A 21,461-nucleotide genomic window follows, 5' to 3' on the forward strand; every position below is an offset into this window, starting at 1 on the left:
AGTTAAAAGGGTAGCTAGACGGGGTCATGAGGCGAAGAAACATTGTAGGCTGAAGTTTTCAGAGCAACACAAAGTTCCATGTGGGTCTCAAAAACCACTGCCTAACGAAGGAAAAATCCCCCACGTCATCACTACACGGACAGGCTTACGCTTTCAAACGTTACCTTGAATACCTACACCACAGACATTAGCTTTGTTTCCACAGGGCTATAGTCTCAGGAAGAACACGTGTAGAAATGGAAGAAAATCCACGGTGGATCTACGAAGGTGCAAAATAAAACAAACAAACAAACATGCATCTGAACGTTTATTTAAAATACAGGCGGGAAGCGGCAAGCTTGAGGTGATGATTAGGCAAAACCTGCCAATTTTGGCTGGAATAGTCACCAAGAGAACAGCTGGGGGCCCTGCTGCTTGGGACATTGAGAACTCAAGCCTGGACGACACAGATGCACAGATCCAAATTCTAAGGATCCAGACGACGTGGAGCAGGACGGGTGTCCTCATTTCCCCCCACTGTAGAGTGAAAATAACAGTTTTTCTCCTTTTACAGTAATAGGCCCAAGTCAGTAATCAAAGACAATAGACACACTCACAGTGCCGAAAATTAACTGCAGGCCTGTTATAAGGACTCACGACAACTATGTTCAAATGTTTCTTCTAGGCAATGAATCATGATTTTTTTGTTACTTAAAACCAGCTGAACACCATTTAAAAACAATCTCTTTTACATTTGATTTACATACCAAGCTTCATGGAAATGTGGCTTTGTACTTTAGGAGAGTTTTCCTTGAAAGGAAGGAATTAAATAATGAATTTCAAGTTACTCTATCAAGTAATCTGTACTTCACACTTCCCTTGTGTATGAAAATTATGCGCCAAAGAAGATTCAAAAAAATTCAGCAAGCTCTAATCCATGCATCCTTTATTCCATTACAATCACTGTGTTGCATTCTAGCAACAGGACACAAACTGCAATCAATCGTGATCAATTTATACAACAATCTGAGGCTTACAGTACATTTAAGGCCTTTAAATTTGGAAAAGTTAGACCTATGCTAGTAGTGTAACAATTTTTAAGTGTCTTGCATTTCTGATGCATAATCTGTGCGATTCCAGTGTCAAAGAATCAAATTACTTCTAAACTAAAAAGATCAGCTCAATGAAAATTTAGTTACATAAATTCATCAAAACATAAATGTGTAAATTGTTTTTGTCCTGGAAACTTTATAAAACTTTAATAGCAAAATAATATAGGGATAAAAACATATTTTAACAAAATGTATTCAATCATATACAAACCAGAATTTTGCAGTTTATTGTAACTAGGCTTAAATTAAAACTACCAATTAAGAATCTATGCACAATGTAAATTCAAATATGTACAGTACTTTTAAAAAGTCTACAGGAATGCTTTACAGAAGGAAATGTCTGTTATGGCTATTATTCAGACCATCTGAATATTAAAATGAGTTTTCTAGTAGTAAATTTACACATTTATTTTTAAACAAAAGCAATTTTGTCCCTAGTTCCTTTAAGAATATTCCAGTTATGTTTATACAGGTAATGGAGAGGTCGTTACAGAGTTTAGCCCCATATAGTAGTTTGTTTATTTTCAGGAAAAAGTATGTTTAAATAATTTACTCGGGAAGATCAGTAAGTTAACAAAAGAACACTAGAAGGGAGGAGGGGGAACTTCATCACAAAAACTTTCCAGTTACAATACCACAGCTAGAAATTTTACAGAGAAAGTACTCCCTTAGATTGAACCCATGACTGATTGTTCAGAACAAGCTGTAGCTCATAACAGTTGTGCTCTCCGCACTGAGAACACTTCCCAAAGAAGTCTTTGTAGGACAGAATTATAAACGATCTGAAGGGAGACAGAGAAAACTGATCTTCAATTAATACAGCACTAGGTAAAAAGTGTCCCCATAAGCAGCTAGTATTCCCACTCCCTTCAGGGCAACGAAGCTAAAAATTGTTGGAATTACAGTAGTTGACCATATTTGTGTGCATTAGTAGAATAACTTCCAGATATAAAAGACAAATTTCATCAGATGTTTGATTAGAACACCCTCAAGACAGGGCATTTCTTCATAGTATAAAGCTATTACAGCTATCCAGTTAAAGCATGTGCAAAACCAGGTAATTTCTTCCGTTCACAGTAACTGAGGTAAAATCAGGTAGGCTTCTTCAGGAGTTGGGAAGTTCATGAGATATGAACTGTTTTAGTCTCTCCAAGTACTGTGCATAAAGCTCTATGTCATTATGCCCAGCCCCTTCCACCCAGAGGGGCTCTACCGCTCGTGGACATCGCTCGTACATGGCCAGGCCGTGGGAGAAATCGATTACTTCATCTTCGGTACCATGGATTACCAACACAGGAGAGGTTACTTTAGATATCTTGTCAATGCTGGGGGATGGAAAAGAAAAACGTAGCTCAGTTTGGGGCTTTAACTTTCATACCGTTAAAGAAAGCAAGCTTAACTATCGGATACACGAGCCAGCTACCGCTGCGTGTCTTTAAATGGCTGCAAAACATTGGAATTGTGCCCAAGTGATACGGAACAAGGCTCACTCCCAAAATGCACGTGTAAACAGGAGCCCGCACTGCCATCACCATCATCCCACCAGTTCTAACAACAAGAAGCTCGGAAGGCAGCATGCAAATAAAAGTTTGGCACACCACCACCACCACCCTCCCCTTCCCCCTCCCCCCCAAACAGTGAGTATATCTATCACAAAAACCACTGAGAGGCAAGAAGGATTCCATGGGACATGCTGCCAGTGCGGACTCTTCACGTTACGCATTATCACCTTCCAATTTAACAGATTAGAACTAATTAACTACATTCCAGTCATAAGACTTCATTAAAAAAAAAAGCCTCAGCTCCTGAGGTTTGAACCTGTCTTTAAACCCCCAAATTAGGCAGATTCAGCTAAAGAAAAACTATCTGTTCTTTGAACTGCTTGTTTAACTTCAAATGACGAAAGAGAAAACTGTGGGAGAAGAGCGTTACACAAGGATATTTAACTGCAAACCAAAAGAAACTCACGCAGGATTTGACTTCATGCAACCAACTTCTTCGCCAGCTCTGACTGCAAAGTGGCCTTAAACTGTTTTCCTTTTGTTCCAGCTACACTTAGCAGACCGATACAGCTCGTGACTACCTCTCACAGGAAAATGGGTTCAGAGGAAAGGGAAGAGTGACAAAGGCACCTTCACACCTAAGAGTTCAGGCCAGAAAACCCCAATTATGAAGCATACTGGTAGCACATGAACTTCAAAGTGGTAAACAGCAGCTTTCTCTGACTGTCTTCATGCAGGCACCAGCTTTTATTTCCAGACAGCCATTTCATGTTGGTAGTCACCAATAATTCCAAATCAGTACACAGACACCAAGTGCTAATGAACTCTCAGCTTCCTTCCCGCTCCACTTACATCAACAAATGGAAGAATTGGCTCAGGACATTATGCAGAGTATGGGATGAAGTGGGTGGAAAAATGAGTATCGGCAATATTTGCTTTGACAGAAGGACAAGTCTCTTTCTGTATGCTATCTAATAAAAGGCGTTTGGATTTTCCTGCTCCTGAAGAACAAGAAAGCATGTGATTTTGGTAAGACTAGAGATTTTACGAAGTGCTCAAGACTGCTTAAAATGATTAAAAAATACAGATGCCACCACACACTGACTTAAAAACAGGTTTAAAGAAGCTTTATGAAAATATAAAGTTAATTAAAAATTAAGATGTAGACTGAAGCACTAAACCTCACGCATACAAATCTCAGCATTTAGTATTCTAGAGAACCGTCATTGGTATTCCAGTAAACAGCTGAGTGTAAACACATTTCTGTCTCAATACTTCTCCAAAAAAACAGGCTTCATGTCATTTAAAGAGGAAAAGTGTTATTTAAATTTAAAATACAGACTATTTCATTTTCCTGTCTGGAACTTGAGTTGTGTGCAACTACGCTGAATACAGAAAAATATCCCAAGAACACGAGACACATCAGAATAATGCAGCTTTTTTTTTTTCCATAATTTTCATCCCCAAATTAACATCATAGCCAAATGTAAATACATTATAATCAACATGCTATATAAACTGAAGTCTTAAGCCCATGAAGGGTCTGTCCCCGAGTTCCACGATGTGACAGGCATGTCAGCTACGTACAGCTACAGAGATGTTTATACGCAATTTTAGTGGCTAGATACTAAGTTTTCATTTATTGTAGGAAACCAGGAAACCCCTTTCACTTCAGTATTTAGATAATGAAACTACTTTTTTCACATATATTCACAGACCATTAAGCTAGATAATATTTGTATTTTGCAGAAAATTGGAAAGCGTCCCATTGCCAACTCAGCGACTCATAAGGCAGTATTTAAACTGCACATTAGACTTAGTATTCTTAGCCACACCGCTCTGCAGCTAGAAAAATCTACGGAGACCAAGTTCTCATGGAGTCCCAACATAAAATGCACATAATAGCAATTCACTGTAGGTGCACACAGAACTATTTTGTTTCCCGCTGTGAAGACAGACAGTTGAGCTGCACACATTCATAAAAGTGCACTGCTGTTTATTTTCACTGCTTACAGTACAAGTGAAGTCAGACTGACAGCAATGAACAGCTCAGTAGGATAAGAACAAAATACCCAAGTGCTACAGTACATCTGTTGTCACTGTTCCCCCCTCCCACTTTCTCTTTTTTAAACTGTTATTTGATTTGGCCGATATCAGCTAATCGCTGTTACTTTTGTAAGCAGAACTGTTTTTAAGGCTTTGGTTTTTTCCCCTCTCGCAGAAGCATTTGTAAATATTGGATTTCAGGTTTGAGGATGATGAATGAGTTGGAGTATAAGCGTTTCAAGTTCTGACTGCACCTTCAACAATTTAACTACTTATTTAATTAATAACCTATTTGGAAGAATTCTAAACATGGGGATTGGACATAGATACTGCGAGAGCCACTATTACTTGGTCACTGTTACTTCTAGCTGTTTTGGCATACAGATTCATACCTACGACATCCCCCACCTTCTAATGTTAATCTGTTGTAACCAAAATAAAACAAACATAACAAATGCTATGAATATCCCCTACTACACTTATTGCAAACATGACCTCCCGAAGCAAAGCCAAGCTTTGCACAAGACTTCAGTGAGTCTCTGCTTAGTCTTCTCCCTTCCACGGACCACTTAGCTTTTTATCTGTGCCTCCCCTCACCACCACCCCCCCCAGGTCTATATACACTGCTATAAAGAGACTGGCTTCCCCTCTCATATTCTCCCATAATTTAAACTGGGTCAAATGAGAAGTTTTAAAAGATTCCTAGAACATCTGCTATTCCCAGGACCTCTACTATTCCCAAATATTTGGATACTCTAATTTAGGTCTGTTGCAATTGCTTTTCAAATGAAACACCAGGCTATAAAGACAACTGTTTTATCTTGAAACCAGTTGTATATAGCTTTCTGTATGTAAAGTATTCTAGAGCTTCTTAAAACAAGCTCAAAGTCTTCCAAAAGAGGGACAGCAACTTACTTTATTTCGGTCACAGACATTAGGATCTTACATGATCTCCATCAGGGAGGAACAAATACAAGTCTCGGTATCTTTAGTGATTTTATACGGACAGCATACCAAAGATGCAGGAGTGTTTTTACTTACAAGGACCAAAGGCAAAGAAACACTAAATGCACTCCCTCGAGATTATACATGAAATGCACAATCAAGCTGAAAAGTGAACCACACCAGTCTAACAGTCTAGCCTCTGACCCTCTCTTGTTTTCTCCCTTTAAAAGCAGCAATTATCTATACCTTTTTCTCTGCTGATCTGGTAAAACTATAGCAATATTTTAACAAGCAGCTTGAAAACAGCACATCCATGTCATGATATCATATTACCTTCTAAATCAAAGTTGACCGAGATGTTAAGAGTGTACAATTAATAATTTGTTAGTCATTAGCCTGAAGGACTTAATGGTATATTATCCGTGGTTAAGCTACTACTCCAAACTTGACAGCATAAAAATTCTGATATTAACAACCCATAACACAAAAAACAGGAGAAAAATTAGTTGTAAACACTAAGACGTTATTTGTTCATTGAGCTGACTATCATGTCAGTTTGAGACTGACATCAGCCTCTTTCTTACATAGTGAATCTCTGCTTGGATTTAGGAGATGTGCATATCTGAAGTTTAAAATGCAGGTGACAATTCAATAAAGTTCCCTGGGAAGTTACACCATTAGCCCCTTCTAAACACCTAAAGAGCATGTTGAGTATAGAACAACCCTCTTTGCAGCGTTTATACGTACCTTGGAAAAGCATCAAAGCAATAGGTTTTCCTAGTGTCAGGAAAAGCTACCCGTAATCCAGACATCAAGGGAGAATGAAGGATTACTGCTGCACACTCGTACCGAGATGCCAGGTCTACTGTAGGGACAGTACCAATACTCTGACCATACAGAATGATGTTCTCAGGACTAACACCATACCTGTAGAGAAAAGAAACATCCCTTTTAAAAAAAAAAAAGCAAACAACAAAAACCAACCAAAACAAACCACAACACATTTCGCATCACAAAAGCAAAAAACCAAACAAAACAAAAGGAGAGGGGAATAAAAACCAAAGCATCCCTCCTACCCATTGTAGCTCTTTAAAACCTATTCGTAGGAGACATGAATTTACAAGTCTAAACTTTAAGACAGTCCAGTAAAGTAAATAATCAAAATATTACACAGGCTGGAGAGAGCTATCCTCAAAGAAGGAATGTCAGTTTGTTCATTAATCTTCACCATCTTCACGAACACCTCTTATCTTTCACTCCACAGCACCGCAAATTATAAATGAGACTTCCCCCCTACCCAGAGTCACTCTCAGGAATTTCAATTAGATATTCTGGAGGCTAACAACCTTTCCACCATTAAGTAAGATAGTTACTCCTCTGCCCACCTTTCTTTCCACGCAGCTGGAACAAAAAGACCAAGCTGCCTTGTTAGTGTAGCTAAAGACACCAAGGAGGATAAACATTTGAGAGGACAGTTCTGTTCATTTTTTCAATTTCTGATCAGTGTAAGTTATTCCTCATTTTTCTTTTCCAGTTTAAAATATGTCAAGCTTATTTTGTAACTATAAAGATACATCATTCCGTAAAATTCAGGGTTCATAGGGAGTCCTGGATGGCTCCCCAATATTTCCATCCAGTCTATAAAACTGTCCTAGCCTGTGTGCTGTTTCACAGCTGCGAAAAAGTTGAGGATGATACTAACTCCGTTTTTACTTGAAGTATTCAAAATATAAAGGAATTTGGAAGGGGCACAGGAGGAGGCGACAGCAGCTAGGAAGAAATGAAAAGTACAATAGTATTTGGCTACCACAACTCGTTAGGAAAGCTGCAAATCAATGCAGCTTTGGCAATCTAGTTAAAGCCATTGGCATGCTTCTGTTAGCTTGTGCAGGTAGAAATCAGATATCTATACATGGCCACCTACACCAGTATGGCTTCTTGCTGCAGAGCATGTGACTTGGATTTGGGTGGGTAAGACTCACTGGAAAGCTTTACTGCAGTGTTTTCAAGACTGGGGAGTTCACCGGAGGAAAGGGAAGATGTGTATTTATAATATAAATTATAAAATATTTACGAAGATGTCTATGTGTAACTCCACTTCCTATTGCAAGCTGTATAAAGAATCATTGAGTACAGAAGAGAACACATTTCTAGTAGAAAATAATTTGTGCAGAACATGTCTTTTTGCCAGTCTACACTGTCTACAGTCCTGCTGTCACTGCTACAACAACAAAAATCAAAACCTACAGTTTAGGCTATACCCAATGTACACCTGGAAGATTTCAACTCCCTTGCCAAGCTGATAGCGAGGCGCATGGCAGGCCTGGATAGTACTTGACTTTTACACAGCTAAATGATTGGGTATGTGCAAGAGAGAGAGAGAATCACAATGGAAGAATAATCAATTAATAATTAAAATTACAATAGAAGAATAATCCAGTACTAATCATCCAACTACAGGCTGTCAAGATTGCCTGGTTTTATGATGAAGTAAAACCAGACTGGATTGTAGCCTCTGTGAAACTGGAATTTTCTTAGTATTTCTATACTGCTGAGCATAAGAGTGCTTTTTGCATCCACTGTAATATGAATAAGCAACTGTATAAAAATATCTCCCTGGAGTAAAATTTTATCCTCTTGGTAACCAAACAGCAGCTCACGTTGGTGGTCTACCACCACAGCCATGGCCTGATGTTTTTAAAGAGATGTTGTGAAGCTCTTTTAGAATTTTTTCTCCCTTACTGTTAGAAATAGTCCAGCACACAGTACAGCCTAGCTGATTTTGGTATGCATGTTAACAAGATCTTGGAGCCAAGTCGTCCTCACAGACTTCATTCCAGCTGTTGGCTGGGGAGTGCTGGAGGCATGTACCTTTGAAGGCAGCACACACATCCAATCTGCTGACCTACCAGCTGTTGCATCGTGTAAAAGACAGGAAGAAATCCATCAATATCAGGGAATAGAAGAAAATGGGACTGGAACGAGATCCTCTATGTGGAACTTAAGGAGGGATGGAGTGATATTAATGCTGGTAGGTTTTGCAATACCATCCTGAACTCCAGTATCATGATAAATGTAAAGTCCCCTTTCTAAAAGGTTTACAGTCCAAGCAGAACATGGAAACAGATGTTTGAATGAGAATCACAGGATAACAGGACAGCATAGGGTGGCAAGAGAATTCCTTCAATACATACAATTGCCTTAGTATAGCAGTTTTCTTCAACATTGATCTGCTTTGGATTCATGCCTTTTGATGTTATTTTGTTTCTGAAAACAGCTCATATTTTAAGTGGAGCACCTTGCTGCTGTGGCAATAGATACTCCAGAAAAAAAAAAAAATCTCAGTTTCATAGCACGCCAATTAAAGTCAGATACAGTCTATAGCATCATTAAAAAACCCACAGAGATCTCTAAATTTAAAGTAGCCCTTCATCACTAAATAAATGCTACAACTATTCAGTATCTAACTCTGCAGAAGGGCAACGGGACAATTTTGACCAAAAAAAACCATAAAAGGGTATTAGGACACTGAGTTAGTGCACTTGTAGCCTGTCATTAGGTCAAATATCTTTTCTACTTTGTATTCCTACTGACTGACAACTAAAAAAAAAATCTCTGGGACTGTTTCAGTTAGGGACAGTCCAACTTTCCAAGACAGAAGAGTTACTTTAACAGATTTATCTTTTTAAGCCCTTTACCATTAGGCCATCAATCAGAAGGCGAGACATCAAGTTTACTGCAAACATCAGCAGAAAGAGCTACGTGTAAAATTTATTTATTGCAAGGCCAAAGGACATATGACAACTCATAAGCAAGGGCCATGAATAATTGACACGCGCGAGGTTCTTGGAGCTGAAGGCCAGGGCTTGGCTCCGTGATACTCTGCATCTTCACAAACGCTGCCCAGCTGGTGACTCAGCAAGCACCGTTCAACTGAGGTACAAAATGACCTGGGGGTTTTATCTTTAAAATACAGTATCCTTTAAGCAAAGGCTGGGTCCCTTCCCCACTCTCTGCAAAGTCCCTTGTGGTATCAGATTCTTGTGCAACAGGAGTAGTGATACAGAAAGTGAAAAAGAAGAGAGGAAGAGCAGAAACGGATAAGGAGGCGGCAATGAAAGGGAAACTAAGTGACATAGAAAAAAGGAAAGAATGTGATAGAAAAAGGCAAAAGACATACTGAGAAAAGAGGAATCCTGTTACAATCTGCTCTCCTATTAAGGAAGAAAGTCCTTCCACCAGCTAAACAGCAGCTCCTAAAAATACCTTCCTTGAAACACACAAGCTTTGGTCTCTGTGGAAACAGAGCTCCATCGGACGGAGCGGGAGACCCAAGTTAAATTTATGGGTATGCTCCTGCACTTCTCCTGTGGAGCCCATCAGAGAGTTCAAAACAAGGAGGGCAACACTGCACTGTGGAAAGCAGCCTTCAGCAGAACCAAAGTAGGAAGCAATTCAAACAGTTACTGTAGGCATATGTAAAACACTGATTTCACAAGGGGGGGGGAAGGAAAAAGACAAGCATGCTTTTTTCCCCAAGGGAAGTCAATTACTGAGAAGTGCAAAGCTACTATGGTTTAAAATGATTGCAACCATTTCTGCTCCCCCTTACCCACAAACACTTACCAGGTGGCAAAGTTCTCCAGCCTAGTCTACTCTCAATAACCCATGAGCAGATTATGTGGATTATGGATTACGTTTCTTATGTGTGCAGAAAAAAACCCCAGCTGTACAATCAGTACAGTTATCTGCACCGACAACTTCCCAATTCAGGCCAGGTCTAGCTAAGGCACCAACACACTCCACAGTTAATAGTAACACAGTATTTTTGGGTTTTTTGCCATGTTACTGCCTCAATTTATACAGATTAGGTTTACCAGCAATTCTGGTCTCCTTATGCCAGCACAAACTATGCGCACAGAAGTTGGCTATTAAGAATCCACACCCCAGACTCTTCTACTTACTTCTGCGCAGGGTAATGAAGACCTCAGTCACAGCAACAGGTCAGCGGGACAGATTGCGAATATTGCTGACAGCAAAGGAGCATGGGACACAATTACTTCTAGTTCAGTCAGCTGTATGGTTGTGGCTCGGTCCATGCCCCTCCTCAGTTTCCTCATACAACACAGATGATGGTATCAATTGCCTTTGTAAAGTACTTAATGCTTTCTGCCTGACAGCACTATGTACAAACTATGTATTATCATAAAGCATCTTTAATTATGAGCATAAGATACCGATTCCCTCCCCCCCCCAGGGCTTCAGCTTTGAGTGATACGGATGGAAAGTTTACAATTGCTATTTTTACTCTCTCCTTACTCAGTTGAAAGCGCTAGCGGAATGCTGCTTCAGGGACTACAGACATGTCATACAGCTGAAGCCCTGCAATGTTCACAGCCAAAGTTACAGCATCTGTGCCAATCCTCAAAGGTGCTAAATACTTATTCATTAATGAGGCCAGTTCTTTTTTCAGGCTTACTGAATCTGTGAAGTTAACCACACCTTATATTTTCAGCTTTGAAGTTTTATGCTATTTGCTGCCCCAATATCCCTTACCTAAACTGGAAAGCATACAGAACAGCATGGATATAGCAACGGCAACAAATTAGTTTTCAAAAACAGTCACAGTAACCATCTAGGCAGAGCATTCTGACCACACAAACTCCATTTCATAATGCTGTTGAGACCTACCGCTTAACTGCTACTAAACTAAGGCAGCTACAGGCGGTCAAGTTCTTCCTTACACCACAGTATATAAAGATAAAAGGCCAGGAAAACCAGGTAACTAGCTCGTGTGTTCTTGCAAGAAGACTGAGTTCGAAACTCTGCACTCCCCTCTCAAGGGAAACACCACAACAAAATAGTTCATTTTCAAGACACAAAGAAAATCCAGCATACATCTGGAGCGACACAAATCATGCCACATTTGGAGGAAATAGTGACTTTGGAGTATTTTTACTAGAACATACCCGTGCTCAGTTATAAGAAGATCTTCTCAGGCTATCCTTCAAGTCTGTTTCTTCCTGTTTATACAAACCCATGTCACAACATACTATTCGTTCCCTTTTCAAAATGCATTATCTCTAAACTTTATAATACAGAGAAATTTAGATTGTTTGTTAAGAAACACAGATAGGTTTTTCTATAGCATCATTATATACTTCCATAAGATATGCATCTGCATTTTCAGAAATAAGTGGTTATTTAATCTGGTATGAATCTAAAAGTCTAATTTTGGGGGTAGAAAGGAAAAACAAAAATCTTCAGTTAAGTAAAAATCCCACATGCAGATTGCATACCTTGAACAAGAGTTTATGTTGTAGGACCTTTAAGTTTAAAAAAACGTCAAAAAGTGAAGTTCTGTCAATAAATATTATCGCAAGTAATTTACAATATCAGAACAAAACACCGAGTTCCACATTGTGCTTCAGCAAGTACCACTCCAGCATGTCAGCCAAAACACCATAGAAATTACAGCAGATTTTCAGCCTAAATGCCAACACTCAATTTAGAGCAAGGCATTAGATTAAGGATTTTTGGTGTTAACCATAACAACAACTGTCAAATGAGAAGAATCAGAATTATTTCAAGATTCACAGGAAACCCTGGCACACAGCAAGAGTCCCTGTGCCAGTTTCTCACTCCAGTTTCCTTGAATTCACACAAACATAGGTCTAAAATTCCTCACTGTTTTACTGAGCACAATATACACCGATTCTTTAAATTATGCGACGTTGTCTTCCTCCTCTACCTCCTTCCTGTCCAAGTCTACAAGTAGTAGGTGATTCACGTTCAGGTACTCTTTGACTTCACATTTTCATTGTCGTAAGAGCCAAAACCGGTTTGCATAGTATTCTGGCTTATGAAGCCGCAAAAAAGAGACAAATTTTTTTGGCATATATCCCAGCACACTGTCACAGGAACAGACAAGTAATTCCACAAATGTGTTCACACTCAAAATAATTTCAATGGCTGCCAGAGAAATTTAATCAAGGATTCTGCCACAGTTTTATATCACTATTATTTTACTGCCACACCAGATAGTCATTTGGTTATGCTATGGAGAAACCCCAGTGCTAATCAATATAGGCTGACTAACACTGGAGTTACAGAATGAACCTATGACTCTTGAAAATGCCCTCTTAAAGGCTGTTTTGGAAGTTTGTTATTTGCAAATATCACACTATTACAGGCTTGCTGCACTATGTGACTGTAGCACTAATCCAGTGAGGTACCAGCTCGTCTTTTCCTATAAAGGAATGGATCAAGCGGAAGCAACTTCTAGACACTTCTTAGGATGATCATTTGCACTGCAGTAACTTAATTATACCGAAGCATGAATCACTACAACAGCTTCTTGATTACCGTCTTGGGGTAATCAGCGATCTGTTAGCAAATATTGAGAACTGTGCTCAAAGTTCAACCAAGTCCTAACAAGGATATTAAATATCGCTGGTGAGCTCAAGCAACCATGACAAAAGCAGGTGATCTACACACTGCTGAGTAGCCAAGCCACTGCAAGTTTGCCCTGAAAAACCAGGGTAGGTAAAGGAAGGCTATTTCACGGCATTCTCTGGTACAAACTGTAATGAAATTACATTTTAAATTAACTGAATTATGCTAATCTACACTGAGTAGCTTTGGGGTGAGTGTTGGGATGTCTTTTTTTTTTAAATAAAATCCAAATAATACTAGTTCCTCTAAAAAACTGCTCCTTTTTCAAATGCAATCTTAAATTACCTTGTGCTCATCTGCCTTGAACATAGGCTCCTGAAGACGTCATGTTTCGAAGTGGGAAACACCTTCCCTAACTAAAGTAAATCTGCTCACGACTAAGAGTAAAACCAAGCACTCTCCAACAGTAAATCCATTCCCCTCCTTTTTTCCCCCCTCAGCTTCACCTTTACAAGCGAGTTCCTTCTCCCCCTTCAACACCCATTTTGTTGGAGGATTTTGTGCCACACTACGGCAGCACTTCCACGTGCTCGTCTTGCACCACACGTTTTTGAGCCAACTTACCACCGCCCTACCGCCAGCCCAGCCTTGCTGCAGCTAAGGGACCCAGCAGGTAGCAGGTCCAGTCTGCGGTCTGTCTTCTGTTACTCATAAATCAGGCTCTATCCTCACAACCATTTATAGTTAATGATCTCTCAGCAGAGATCTTTTGACAAATGCAATCAAGACTGCACCTACCCATTCTAATTTTTCAAGCATTTTTCAGAAATAAGAGTCAAAAGAGAAGTGAACCATAAGAGCATAAAAAAAAAAAAATAGTACGCATCATCAGCCAGGAAAGAAGACTTCTGCAAACTTGCGTTCTGGAAGAAATCTCTTCCAAGCTAGCTGAACAGTAGCAAAATGTTGTGATACAACAGACAGAATGGGCAGAAAATAAGCAATCTGTGCTTGCAGATCAATTTTTAATTTTTTTTTTAAGGAGCTACAAAGTAAAACCTTCTTTGTTTTCTCTCATACCGAGAACTCAACTGTATTTACAACATGACTTTTCACCACCACAATAACCCAGAATACTAAATTTTGGTGTTTGGTTTATGTTAGGTTGCTCATTTGTCTACCACATGAACTAGCAGTTGTACATATAAACAACAAACAGATTTGGAACAGTTGCTTCTGCCTGACTGCAGGTATGGGATTTTTTCTTCCCCGTAGATAGCAGGGAATGAGGAAACAGAGTTTTCATTAAGTGTGCATTGAAATTTAAGCAGGAACTTGTGCCATGAGCATGCTGATATAAAAGAACAGAATAACTTTGCGTCTATAATCCCTTCATATCAAGTGAAAGTTAGCAAGAAGGCCACTGACAAGCAAATCCAGAGTCTTGTAGTTCATCTAACAAAAACAAGCAATGACGTGACTGAGCCTTCTGTTTGAACTCCTACCTTTATCATTCCACTACTTTATGACAAAAGGTGGATAACACTCCAATACTTGGTGTGCATTCATGCAATGAGAGGAAGGGAGCACTTTCCTAAATGAAGTCCTAAATAAACCCCCCTAAATGTTGGGGGTTTATTTTATCTCCCTAATCACAGGAGCAAACGCAATCCAAAACCACTGTAAATTGAAAGACAAGAAGCTAGTAACAGTGGCGACAGGAGTTAAACACATGGATGTATTCAAATGTAATTCCCACCTCCCCCAACTTTCTTTGCTTTAGCAACCTTAGAAATCAACCAGAGTTCTGCAGCCAGCCCTGTGTCACTAGGTTATGGTTTTGAAGATACACGTATGCTCTCTACTCTTCATAGTTTCTTGTTTCTCCCAAAGTGCTTTCTTAGAGCAATCTTGATTTACACCATTTAGTCCCAAGACACAACGGGTAGATGGCACACTAAAACGAATCTCTCGCTCCAGTTATTTTAAAAATAGAGCACTGGAGTTCACTTTAACAAAGTATTTTGCATTTAATTAAGATGCTCTGTAGCAAATAAACGTGGAATACAGAAGTCTTAAGCTTTATTTACCAAAGACAGGAAACCTTTACTGGCCACTAAGAACTATCTTCATTCACCACAGCATCAATAATTCACAAAAACTTAGTCAGCTACGTTCTATTATATACTCTTTACTGTAACCGGTGTACAGAATCTATACAGCCGTCTCTGAAGTCCATTTAAATAACCTGAGACAGCAGAGAAAACTCTGTTGCTTTCACAGAGAAGCTCAGTCTATAGTATCTTCTGGAGTGAGGAATTCATTATCTTCACTCCCAGCTTCTATCTCATCTCTGTCCTGCTGTGGTATTTTTATTTCAGCTGCACACATCATACTATGTTTTATAATACAGCAGAGCTAAGACAGGTGAGCATACTCCTCACAACATTTAATAACATGACATTAAAACTTTGACAATCCTTTTACTGTTGCAAAAAGCCTGCACTTTCACTTGGGATATCCTACACTCAAAAGCCAAAAGAAGAAATAAACTAGTCCCTAAAATTGTACTCCTATAAGGTTGTTATGAAGAACAAGAAAGATTTGATGATATCCATGTACCCAAACACAGTATCTTTTTATATAAAGACTTCAGGTAAAACAAGTATGTGTCAACTAACCAGAAACTGTGCTTGAAAAGAAGTCTCCTCTGATTCCCTAGGAAACTTTAAAAAAAAACAGAGTGCAAATATTAACACTGGTTACACAGTCCCACAAGTTTTGTGCTTTCATAGCTGTTTCTTAGATTTCAGTTACTTGCAAACTGGAGAGCCTTGCCTTATTCCTGAGGCTGAAAATTCACAGTAAGCCAATGCATTCTGGCTCGCCTCCCGTGCCCATCACATAACCCTCCTCACCACCCTTGGCTCAGCACTGGGAGACTGAGGGTTTACAAGCCTGGAGGAAGCAATCTTGCCGCTCTCCAACAGTTCTCAAAGCTTTTTTGTTCAGAAGCACTGTATTATTCTTTTAGTACTCCCATCTGTTTATTGGAGCACCTCTGACACCTCAAGCTTGAGCACTGCTCTTATCCTGACTCCTTGACATCAAACACTAAATTAACTTTCTGATGTGTTTCCCTTATTTCTACATACCTATAGCACCACACAACAGTTTAAGGCCATCCTGCCCCAGCACTAATTGCCACGAGCTGCACCTATGCAAGACTTAAGCCTCTGACTCACGAGTTGGGATTACTTCTCCGAGCAGGAGCGCAGTGGCTTTTGACCCAAGCTGCTGCCTGCTCCACCCATCTCCGACATTTCCACCCTTTCGCCAGGTACAGCTCAGCTGCTCACAAAGCGGGGAATTACTGCTCAAGTGCACAAACCAGAACAGTCAAGGCAAAAAGAAGTGGCACCAGTTAAGTTTTCTTTAAATATATCAGGCTGTGGTTTCTGAAAACACAGTTATCACTGTATAAGCATATAACGAAACAAGACTAATCCTAAGCTGTAATCAAACTGCAAAGCTCACCTAAAATTCCACACTTCTAGGTTTGCACAGCTGATTAGCTATACACACTCTAACTTAATAAAAAAAGGCATTCCCAACCTAAGGATCTTAAAACAGAAGTCTATGTGAATTCTGCTGAAGGCAATTGTCTAGATGCTCTAGAAGAATTAAATGTTGTGCTAAGATGGAGTTAATCCTTTGGAGACTAATATTAGGAAGGCTGGGGGGGGGGGGGGGGGGGGGGGGGGGAATCAAAGTAGGCCACTCAAACTTTGATACCTATAGGGCTTGGCCCTGGAACTACTCAGGTAACTAGCCCCACCAATGAATTAAAAGGAAACTACTTAACTTTCTTTTTTTTTGGGCGGGGTGGGGTGAGGTCTGTTTTCTAGTTTGTTTGGTTTTGTTGGGTTTTTTTTCCATTCTTGCCTTCCTTTCACATTCTCTTCCACCTATTTATGGTAATTTTATTTATGTTTCAGTCTCTAAGTAAAAGCTATTTCATTTACAGCTTTTACAAAGAACCTCACGTTTTCAAAGATTAACAGCATTAAATGACTAGTTTTGCAACGATTCTTTGATACAGGTTACAAGCCATTAAATATGAAATATGTGGCATTGATACAGCATTCCCCTTACGTCACTTACAGACAATCGTAACTATATCCAGAAAACAAGCTGATAAAAAGAGATTCAGGTATTATCCCCACAATGCTAACGGAGGAGAACAAAGAAAAAGTTGAACAGTCTCAACAAACAGCAGGTGTTTGTATCCCAAATCCTCTTACAGCAGACAAAGTTAAAGCCAGTTTCACACTGGTCTTCAAAGATCCCTGGAAATCTGAATGCAGTCTCTCCCACAGAGCACCAGAGCCAGCGTCCAAGGGGATTACATGGCAGCTGGAATGGATAAGGCCTGGCAAGTATGCAAGCAGACAACCTGGACGCATCATTTCTTCCCATCCAGAAGCATCAGTATAGCTCTGGCAGGGATTTGAGAGTCTCCGACAGAAAGGGGATGAGAGGGCAGAAAGGCAGGATGGAGGACGAGAACGGCAGAGAGGTCCTGATACAAAAGTGATTAGTACCAATGCACTGGTCTAATATTCCTAAAAAGAACCGACTGCAGATGAATGCATCCGTCCCCAGTATATGAATATTTTATCAGCCAGCATTATTTTATCAGCCAGCATTATATGAAGATGACTCAGCTGGCAGTAGGATTTCTCTTTCCCTTATATACTTACATTAATATGCTCAAGCACTGTAGAAGAGCAAAGAAAGTTATTAAATAAGGCTAGGCTTCTCTCAAAGACACGCAATATCTCATAAACGCTAAAGGGCTCTATGCAGAAGCCAAGTGAAGAAGTGTCATGGCCTGTGTAATCCAGGAGACCACACACCCTGCTTGGATAGTCTTCTTTTAATTCTCTGGAAATATTTCATGTTCCTTTGGGTTGTTCTAACCACTTCCACAGATTTAAAGACGAAAGGCAGTATTTTCTTTTGATTTAAAAAAATCAAAACAATCGGCCCTTCCTCTGCACTGACATGTCTTGTGAATCATAAATAGGAAGAAATCCTACTTGGATAAGTGACACTGTAACCTCTATTTTTCCCCCACCCCCAGATAAGTGGAGAAAACACATACCAGTTTCGTAATTGCTCCAAACACTGAGCTTTATTACAGTGTGAATCTGTATGCGCTTAAGCATCTGCTTTCAAAGAAGTGGCAAATTCACAGCCTCACAGATAAACACTACTCTCCTGATGAGTCTCTCCTGCCTTCTCTCAATTATCCATTTTCAGATAGACTCATTAAATATTCTAACAAATACCAAGAGTGATAACTGCCAAATGGAAAAGACAGTCATTTCATGAAAGCAATCTATTACTAGAAAAGATTCTTCCAGCATCTTTCTGAAACAAGAAAATAGTGTTGTTTCTCACCATTTTTTTATATCTTCTACATCAGACTCAAATTCCTTTCTTCTTAAGCATCCTCAAGTTCTTCCATTCCTGTCACTCAAAGATGGGCTGACTTGACTCTACCAGGATTAAAGATCTGTTGCTCCACAGAATCTATACGTTATCAAGCCAATATTTAAACCTGCACTGTTTTGCACTTAATTTTCGTCTTGCACATGTTCCTTTTAGCACAAAGAATGTTCAGGCCTCAGTAACAGTCAATATAAAGCTAAGATGATTAAGAAAATATACAGCAATCACCAGGATTAACAGTACCAGATGTTCTGAAACAGCAGACCACAGATAACTAGTTCAGAGCTTAAAAATCAAATTTCCTAGCCAAAGCCTTTATCATCACAAACCCAGGGGCGAAATCCCTTCTCCCAGTAAGTACTACTTAGAATTGTGAACAACAAAATTTAGCACAGCGTCAAAGTTTCTCCTGTGTACTTCTCCTGTTCGGTTGAAGCGCTCACGAAACCTGCCTTGTGCTCCCCAGGAACTTGAAAAGATAGCACAAAAAAATAATTTATTATAGAAACAGATACCTGCGTTGAATTATATGCAAAAACATTAAGTATCAGTAAATTTTAACATTTGTTACTTTAAAATAGGTAATCTAAGAAACGGGAACAGTACTTCTGTGCATTTAGAAGAGTACTAACTTTCTCATAACTTTCCTAAACTCACATCAGAAAATTCAGTCCTGAAACCAGGTCATATATACTTGCTCAGCTTATCCAGCTATCTCATCTGGCATCATCTGAGCTTCTATGGAGTAAAAGACATTTTTGCCCAGATTGTGCAAATCAAGAGGTTTTAACGATAGTCAGAGAACATGCTTGCATACTTTGTCTTCTGCCAACATACCTAGTTAATGGGGCCAATTGCTTTTGTAGTCTTTTGGTGAAAGATGCCTTGCTAGTCAACTTTTTCCCCTCAAAAAAGGATGCTTACCAATTAACAGCTAGCTACTGCACAAGCAGCAGAAGTACCTAGCAGTGGATCAAGGACAATTGTCAACACAATCAGTTAAGTGCGTTATTCCAGCTGATGCTAAAGGCAGAAACTGACCTGCAGATGCATCTTAGAAAATTAAAAAAAAAAAAAAACAACCTAAAAGTGAAAGGGAAAAGAGAAGCAGCTTCCTGATGTTACTCAGTGTTCTAGTTGCCTCTATCTGTGATGCAGTCCTTGTAAAGCAAGCAGGCTCCCTACTTGATTGCAGTATCACCAGAGAACAACTGGTTATGCAGAAAAAAAATGTTAGCAATTCCAGTATGTGCCACACCGGCACGTAACTGCCTACCAATAAACCAGCATAGCATAAAGAAGTCTTGTGCTGTTGGAGTTTCTATTTTCGAAATAACAGATAACAGTGCAGTGCCTGGAAAACTAGGTGTATTAATGTCTACATTATGGCCAGACGCCAATGGGGATAGTAACATTTTGGCTATGTAGGTTTTCTGCAGTTCACCATTTCATGGCACATGCACTTTCAGTTATAAGCTACTGCTGTGTTCTCCCCCAACACAGACTTTTCATATTTAGCTCTCCACACAGTTACATTTTACAAATGAATAGTGTTTCCCTTTCTCCTAGTACCACAAAGCTTCCAAGACAGAGGCAAAATAGAAATATTTAATGAGAGTTTTAAAAAAATATTTGAAGCAGCTGCCTGATCAGTTCTACAGTGAAGAGCAGGAAAGAACATAGTTCACATTAGACTATTGCCCAGAATAGGGAAGGAAGAAAAACAAGAGTAACAAATGATGAACAATGCTTGCTAAATTGAGTTCCTCCTCTCCCCCTCAAAATCCCGGTAATAAAATTAGCTAAGTTTAAGCTAACATTGCTTCCTTTATTCCAAATTAACACTCCATAATAAAAAAAGAACAGAAAATTGCTGTGAATGTCCAACCAAAGAGACTAATAATCTTTGGTTCAGTTTCTCCTGCTGCTGAAATGCAACAAGTTTAGAACTACATCCAGGTAAGAAACATCCAAGATCCTTAGGTTTAAATGTTCCTCATTACAAACATCATTAAAGTGGATTTTTGGATAGAAAGGGTAATTTCCCGAAATAACTGGAAGGTGCCAGATCTTATTTATATCAATAGCGTCTGTTCAATGCTCTACACAGAATGGTCTACAGATCTTAGATGAGCTTTGACAGAAGGGCAACCAATTTGGAAGGGTGGTACATTTGGCACCAGCTTGCTTAGTCTCAGGATAGAAAAGAACTCGATAATTACAACCCTCTCACCCTCTACAAAACTGGCCAAACATTGAGGATTTATGACATTCTTATCTTTCACATCAAGCATTCAGATCCAAGTTATACTGAAATACATTCTATCATCTTTGTTCATGCAAATACAAATTACAATCATTTCTATTTTTAAAAGACAATTATATTTGTGCCTGTATTCCTTCACAGATAGTAGTTTCTGCATTATCAGACTGATTTTTAGCACAAATTTCAAAAACAGGATAAAAAACTAATTGTACTGGTTTTATGCCTAGGGGGCTTTAGAACTGAACATCACATTACATGAATAATTAGCAAGAGCTCAGGGGAGAGGGCAGAGGGTTTCTGTATCAGAGAAACAGAAGTTTGGAAGCTGGCAGAGATTCAGCAAAAGTCAACACCTTTTTGGCATACTGGCCAGGCTTAAGGTTAAACCACTTAATATCTTAAACCACTGTACTGACTCCTGAAAGGGTGCTTCTTGAATCCAAAAAGAGATGTCTGCAATCTATGCTAAGTCACAGTGTAATTATTAACCAGTCTGAGGCAAAGGTTACATGTTCATAAACCAGTATGCATAAAAATAGCAAAACTGTAGCTGAAACGCTACCCCACCTCTTCCTACAACTTGGGTACTTTTACAGTTGGTTAAACTTGCTAAGATGCTCATACCCAGACTGAAACACTAACTTTTTCTGTAGTATTATTAAGACACATTGAAAACCATGCTTTACCAGAAAAATAGAC

At 39.3% G+C, this 21,461-nt stretch overlaps 1 protein-coding gene across 1 annotated transcript in view; it reads right to left on the reverse strand.

The window, feature by feature from the left end:
* Window positions 1-908: 908 nt before the first annotated feature.
* Window positions 909-21,461, reverse strand: part of ABHD17C (abhydrolase domain containing 17C, depalmitoylase) — a 30,621-nt gene continuing 10,068 nt past the window's right edge. The window contains exons 2-3 of the mRNA XM_076347904.1: window positions 6,332-6,511; window positions 909-2,416 (exon numbers count right to left, since the gene is read on the reverse strand). Coding sequence (XP_076204019.1) covers window positions 2,197-2,416; window positions 6,332-6,511 — 400 coding nt within the window. The 3' untranslated portion in view covers window positions 909-2,196. The remainder of the gene's footprint in view (window positions 2,417-6,331; window positions 6,512-21,461) is intronic.

The sequence above is a fragment of the Aptenodytes patagonicus genome, chromosome 10, assembly GCF_965638725.1.
Source record: "Aptenodytes patagonicus chromosome 10, bAptPat1.pri.cur, whole genome shotgun sequence".
NCBI classification, from domain to species: Eukaryota; Metazoa; Chordata; class Aves; order Sphenisciformes; family Spheniscidae; genus Aptenodytes; species Aptenodytes patagonicus.